Here is a 6,975-nt window from a genome sequence, read left to right as displayed (position 1 = left end):
ACGGCAGCATTGGCACCGGCGGAGAAACCCGAAAAATTTTTCGGGATTGATTTCAAGCGCTGCAGCAAAAGATGTTCTTCTATTGACTACTCTAAGTCTCCAAGAAGTTCATCAAGGAAGATGTTCCTGTGCTGTCCGATGAAACTCCAGAAACTGAACGCTTTCTCGTGATTGGGCGTGGAAGCATTCAGATTTTTGTGCAAGAATTATATTCTAAGCGAGCTGGGAGGATGCTTTGTATAACGTCTACAGTGGCGTGGAAACGTCAAAGTAACTGTGGACTGCGCTTGAAAAAGAAATACAAAATCGAAGATGCCGGGTGAAAAAGTTTGTTGCTGAAAAGTTTTTGGACTACAAAAATGTAGATAGCAAGTCTGTTATTACCAAGTCCAGGAATTGCAAGTGATTATTCACGATCTCCTTGCTGAAGGTATAACTCAAATTAATATTGATGTTGAAAGTAGTAATCTTAGTAATTTTTACTAACAGAAATTTCATGAAGGTCTTGTCATCAATGGAGCATTTCAAGTAGTAGCGATGATTGAGAAGTTGCCTCCTTTGTGGAAGGACTTCAAAACTACTTGAAAACACAAACGCAAGGAGATGTTCCTTGAAGATCTCATTGTTCGGTTGAGAATCGAAGAGGACAACAAAGCTGCTGAAAAGAGAGGTCGTGGGAAACTCAACAATAATGGAGCAAAATATTGTTGAAGAGAACAAAAAGAGGAAGAAGGCTTCTGGACCAAATACAACCCAAGCAAGAAGCGGTTCAGTGGAAACTGCTACAACTGTGGAAAAACCGGACACAAATACGGAGTGTCGTGCTCCAAAGAAGGACAAGAAGAAGGGTCAAGCAAACATGTTGAAAAGCATGATGATGTTGATGATTTATGTGCCATGCTTTCCGAATGCAACTTGGTGGACAATTCTAAAGAGTGGTGGATTGATTCTGGAGCCACTCGCCATGTTTGTGTTAGAGAAGCTTTTGCTTCTTATGCTCCTGTTGGACCCGATGAGACGATTTCTATGGGAAATGCTTCAAAGGCGAAGATTGAAGGATGTGGGAAGATATTTCTCAAAATGACTTCCGGCAAAGTGGTGACTTTGAACAACGTCCTTCATGTTTCCGAGATTAGGAAGAATTTAGTCTCTACTGGACTTCTTGTTAAGAATGGTTTTAAATGTGTTTTTGTTTCCGATAAGGTCGTAATAAGTAAGAACGAAATGTTTGTAGGAAAAGGTTACCTCACTGAGGGCCTTTTCAAGCTGAATGTAATGGTGTTGAAAATAATAATAAAATTTCAGCTTCGTCTTCTTACTTACTTGAGCCAAATGAATTATGGCATATACGTTTGGGTCATGTCAATTATAAAACCTTACGGAAAATGATTAATTTGGAAGTATTGCCCAAGTTTGAATGTGACAAATCAAAATGTCAAGTATGTGTGGAATCTAAGTATGTTAAACATCCTTATAAGTCGGTTGAAAGGAATTCAAATCCTTTAGACTTAATTCACACAGATATTTGTGACATGAAGTCAATACCATCTCGCGGTGGAAAAAAGTATTTCATAACTTTTATTGACGATAGTACTCGATATTGCTATGTTTACTTACTTAATAGTAAAGATGAAGCAATAGACGCATTCAAGCAATACAAAAATGAAGTTGAAACGCAACTTAATAAGAAAATCAAAATGATAAGAAGCGATAGAGGTGGTGAATATGAATCTCCTTTTGAACAAATATGTTTAGAATATGGAATTATTCATCAAACAACGGCCCTTACACGCCCCAATCCAATGGGATTGCAGAAAGAAAGAATCGTTCATTAAAGGAGATGATGAACGCATTATTGATAAGTTCTGGTTTGCCACAGAACTTGTGGGCGGAAGCCGTTCTTACAGCTAGCCGAATACTAAATCGAGTACCCCATAGCAAAACACAATCCATTCCATATGAAAAATGGAAAGGAAGGAAGCCCAACTTGAATTAGTTTTAAAGTGTGGGGGTGTTTGGCAAAAGTGCAAGTTCCTAAACCCAAAGGGTAAAAATAGGACTGAAAACCGTTGATTGTGTTTTCATAGGATATGCGACTAATAGTAAAGCATATCGATTTCTGGTTCATAAATTAGAAAATCCCGACATTCATAATAATACGGTTATAGAATCAGATAATGTTGAGTTCTTTGAAAATATATATCCGTATAAAAAGGAATGTGAGTCGATTGGTGAAGGATCTAAACGACCTCGGGAAGAAACAAAAGAAAGTACACTTAACCAGGAGGATCCAAGACGTAGTAAACGTCAAAGAACGTCTACTTCATTTGGACCAGATTTTGTGACTTTCTTATTGGAAAATGAGCCTCAAACATTTAAAGAAGCTATGTCTTCTTCGGAATCATTGTTATGGAAAGAGGCAGTCAATAGTGAAATAGAATCCATACTGAACAACCATACATGGGAATTGGTTGATCTTCCTCCTGGAAATAAACCGTTGGGTTCTAAATGGATCTTTAAGATGAAAATGAAAGATGATGGCACTATTGACAAGTATAAGGCAAGACTTGTGGTCAAAGGGTATAGACAACGAGAAGGTCTTGACTATTTTGATACATACTCTCCAGTTACAAGAATTACATCCATACGAACGTTAGTAGCGTTAGCTGCAGTTTATGGTCTTGAAATTCATCAAATTGATGTTAAGACGGCCTTCTTAAATGGAGAGTTGGAGGAAGAAATCTACATGGAACAACCTGAAGGGTTTGTGGTTCCAGGTAAAGAAAAGAAGGTCTGTAGACTTGTTAAGTCCCTTTACGGATTAAAACAAGCACCCAAACAATGGCATGCTAAATTTGTCCAAACAATGTTGTCAAATGGAATTAAGATAAATGAATGTGATAAATGTGTGTACATTAAAAATGTTCCAAATCACATAGTCATTGTTTGCTTATATGTGGATGATATGCTCATAATGAGTAATGACATTGCCAACATAAATGCTACTAAGCGTATGCTAACTAGCAAGTTTGATATGAAAGACTTGGGAGTTGCTGATTTAATTCTGGGAATTAAGATCCATAAGACTTCTCAAGGTCTAGCATTGTCACAATCTCATTATATTAAGACAGTACTTGAAAAATTCAAGCACTTGGGCTTTAAAGTTGCAAAGACTCCAATTGATGTGAGTCTTGCATTAGCAAAGAACAAAGGCCAGAGCATATCACAATTGGATTATGCTCGTGTGTTGGGTTGCTTAATGTACATCATGAATTGTACACGACCAGATATAGCTTGTGCTATAAGTAAATTGAGTCGATATATGAGCAATCCAGGCCAATCTCATTGGATGGCCATGCAACGAGTTTTGGGGTATTTAGTACATACCCAAGACTTTGCTTTGCACTACAATAAATATCCTGCGGTCATTGAGGGATACTGTGATGCAAATTGGATCACCGGATCAACTGATTCCAAGTCCACAAGTGGATATGTATTCACTATTGGTGGAGGAGCGGTATCTTGGAAGTCATCCAAACAAACTTGTATTGCCCGCTCTACAATGGAGACTGAGTTCATAGCCTGGATAAAGCCGGTGAAGAAGCTGAATGGCTCTGGAATTTCTTGGAAGATATTCCATTTTGGCCCAAACCGTTGGCACCAATATGCATACATTGTGATAGTCAAGCGGCAATTGGAAGGGATGGGAGCGTATGTATAGCGGTAAGTCTCGCCATATACGACGAAGACATAAAACCGTTAGACAATTACTCTCTAGAGGAATTATCACGATTGACTATGTAAAGTCAAGTGATAATGTGTCAGATCCACTTACAAAAGGCCTAACTAGAGAGGTAGTTGAGAATTCATCAAGGGGAATGGGACTGTGGCCGAGAACAAGTCATAGTGGCGGTAACTCTACCTAGAAGACTGGAGATCCCTCTTTATTTTCCCTCTTTATTGTTGAGTAAATGGCCATTTATGTAATGACATTTATGTTGTGGGCGTTTTGCATAAATAGCCATTCTGAAGAGTTGCACCTCTTCAGATTTCAGCCCAACTTTGGCTATAAATACAATACTATTCTGCTCAGAATTTCACTACGATTTTCTGAGTTTTCTATCCTTCTTCTGCATACTTTTAGCATCAAACAAAGTAAAAAGTAAGTGTGATTTGCTACCGAACTTTGTGTTCGCTGAAACACTGGGGTTTGAAGTACCACTACACCAGTGTGTAACTCGTTCTATCCTGGGAGGAAATAATTCATAACCCTGGGTACTAGGAGGGGATTAAATTCCTTAAGGAAACACTGTGAATCCAGTGGGCTCGAATTGGTTTTTTGACATTTCTGTTTATGTTCATTTCTGTTTATATTCATTTATATTTCCAGAATTATTTTACAAATACAGTATAACTAACATTACTGTGAGGGTTAACTTCTATACATTTACCATGGTTATGTTGTAGAATATGTTATTTAATTAATAGTTGTAGACTGTGGAATATTTTTTCATTTCACTAGTAATTATGAAAAATCCCCATATTAATATGTCACAAATATAGTTTAACTTTAAACTTATTATTTTACTCTTACTGATATATTTTGAAAATTTTCAAAATTACCTTCGTTTTTCTGTAAATTTTAAATCCAATTAACGAGTTTGATAATTAAATTTTAAACTCGGGTCAAATAAAAAAAAATGGGTCTCAAATTCCTCCAACTGTCAATCCCGTCAAAAGTACAAGTATTTTCCGAACCCCCAAATCGAAATCTTTTCCAGTTCGCTCAAGCCGTTGCCCTCTTCCGTCAATCCCAGCACCGTCGGCGACTTCTCTGGTGAGTTCCCTTTCCACCGGCGACACACTCTCTCTCTCTCTTTCAAATTTCTCTTTCATTAAAGAGTAACCTATTCTCTTTTGCTGCAATCTCTTCTGTTCAGTCTAAAGTATATACGCAAATAAGAAAAGAGAAATGGTTGTAAAAGTTTTGCTTTCAAGTTTGAGTATTTTGTACACCTTGAATTGTGAGCATTTTGTCTAAACCTTCGTGGTCAGAGGTATCCGGTCGAGCATAAAAAGAAGAGTTGTAATTTTTTAGTAAACCTAATTTAGTGCTTACTTTAGCTGGTGTATATGAAATACTCTTACAACAATAATGCTTCAATTCCAAGCTGATCGGTTTGTTGTACAGAATTCTCTTACTTATAAAAAAATAGTAGACTGGATTTTATAACAGGTGCTGGTTCTTTTCCAGGTATACTAATAAATAAAATAAGTGGTTTTTCTCTTCTTGTCATTTGCTTGATCAAGATTTTTGGTATTCGATGATTAGTAGCACATTTTTGGGCCAGTTGTGAGCTAGATTCCTGAATCCACAGTAGGGATATGTTGTTTCTGCTATTCTTTGTTAGCACTAAAGAGGCATTACTGACGTATAGGAAACGACTCTGAAGGTGAATTTTGGCTCTATGTAAGGTTGAACCTTCAAAGAAATGGCTGAAGGCGGGGAAGAGGACTTGCCAAGGGATGCAAAGATTGTGAAAACGTTGCTAAAATCAATGGGTGTTGATGATTTTGAGCCTCGAGTTGTTCATCAATTCTTAGAACTGTGGTATCGGTATGTTGTTGATGTACTCTCGGATGCTCAGGTCTATTCAGAACATGCAGGGAAAGCTGCCATCGACTCTGATGATATCAAGCTTGCCATTCAGTCGAAAGTTAATTTCAGCTTCTCACAACCCCCACCACGTGAGGTACTAAATCTTATCAGATTCTTTCTTGTTGTGCTGATAATTTATTCTTCTGAGGTGTAAGATTAGTACCTTTCTTAGAGACCTGTTAGGTGTGTGGTGAAATTGATAATATTTAGCCTTTTCTTGTCTAGGAAGGATAAGTAAAATCGAGACACCGAAATGAAGGATTATATAGTAGCTAAAATGATAGGCTTGCAGTAAATACGGTTCCTTTGTGACACTTGTGTATTTCACTGGAGACCCAAAACAAAAAAGAGATTTCACTGGAGAGATTTAAAAAATATTAACTATTACAGCCTATATTTCTAGGTCATAATTTGGTGCGATTGTATGTGGTTAATTACCGTGGCTTTCAGGAATTGATGAGGAGCGGCTGGTGGCTGAATGTTGGTTTAGTTGTGTGGAAAATATTCAGTTATATGAAGAACAGAAGATGCTGAAAGTTCTGCAAAAATTTAAGGGGTGAATGGGTTCTGGCAATTTGAGGTCTGAAAAGTTTTGCTCGTCTGGATCATTTTTGTGATGCTTAGCTGGCTAACCTTTTTAGCATTCACAGTATTATTAGGAGATTGATTAAAAGACAACAAGAAGAAAAGTAGAAAAATAACATTTAATCCCGCCTAGACAATTTCCTAGGATAATCACCAAAAGAAGGCTGCACAGACCAGAATAAACAACGACGATTTGAACAAATCAAACTGAATACTTGTAGAATACTCCAGTTAAATGAAGTTAGTCCATTAGCTATTATAAACCAAAAGACCTCCAAAAATCAAGTTACATATTTTAGGTATTATTTTCTTTCGGAACTACCTTGTTCTTAGCTATTTACTTGAGTAGGACTTACTGGATATGACTCCTGTTATTGCAGGGTTGAGAAAGATTTGGTTAAATACTTATACAAAAACATTTCCAGCTAGGAATTATGTTTTAATTTTTGTTTTTTTATTCTTTTTGACTCTATTTCACAAGCGACTAGCAGTACTATGCCCGACTTCTCTAGCTATCTGACAGAATTAGCTTGATTTTCCACATGTGACACTTTCTGCCTCATAATACTTATAGATACCTCTTGTTGGATGAATTAAATTTTTTAATTTAATCATTAACCAACATGCACTTGGTATTGGATGTTTAATTTGCCCTGCATATATGTATTTTTTCCCCTTTTCGTTTTTTTGAGGGGATGTGGTAGACCAAACCCAGCCCCCCCCCCCCCCCC

General features: G+C 37.1%; 1 protein-coding gene across 3 annotated transcripts in view; it reads left to right on the top strand.

Annotated features, from left to right (window-relative positions):
- Window positions 1-4,708: 4,708 nt before the first annotated feature.
- The window catches only part of LOC109210012 (transcription initiation factor TFIID subunit 9), a 3,192-nt gene continuing 925 nt past the window's right edge, over window positions 4,709-6,975 (top strand). The window contains exons 1-2 of one of the 3 annotated variants that reach the window (XM_019373383.1): window positions 4,709-4,837; window positions 5,439-5,753. In XM_019373383.1, coding sequence (XP_019228928.1) covers window positions 5,493-5,753 — 261 coding nt within the window. In that variant the 5' untranslated portion in view covers window positions 4,709-4,837; window positions 5,439-5,492. The remainder of the gene's footprint in view (window positions 4,838-5,438; window positions 5,754-6,975) is intronic. The other 2 variants (XM_019373384.1, XM_019373385.1) reach the window with 2 other exon arrangements.

This window comes from Nicotiana attenuata, unplaced genomic scaffold (assembly GCF_001879085.1).
Source record: "Nicotiana attenuata strain UT unplaced genomic scaffold, NIATTr2, whole genome shotgun sequence".
NCBI classification, from domain to species: domain Eukaryota; kingdom Viridiplantae; phylum Streptophyta; class Magnoliopsida; order Solanales; family Solanaceae; genus Nicotiana; species Nicotiana attenuata.
This window is presented reverse-complemented; position numbering and strand designations above follow the sequence as displayed.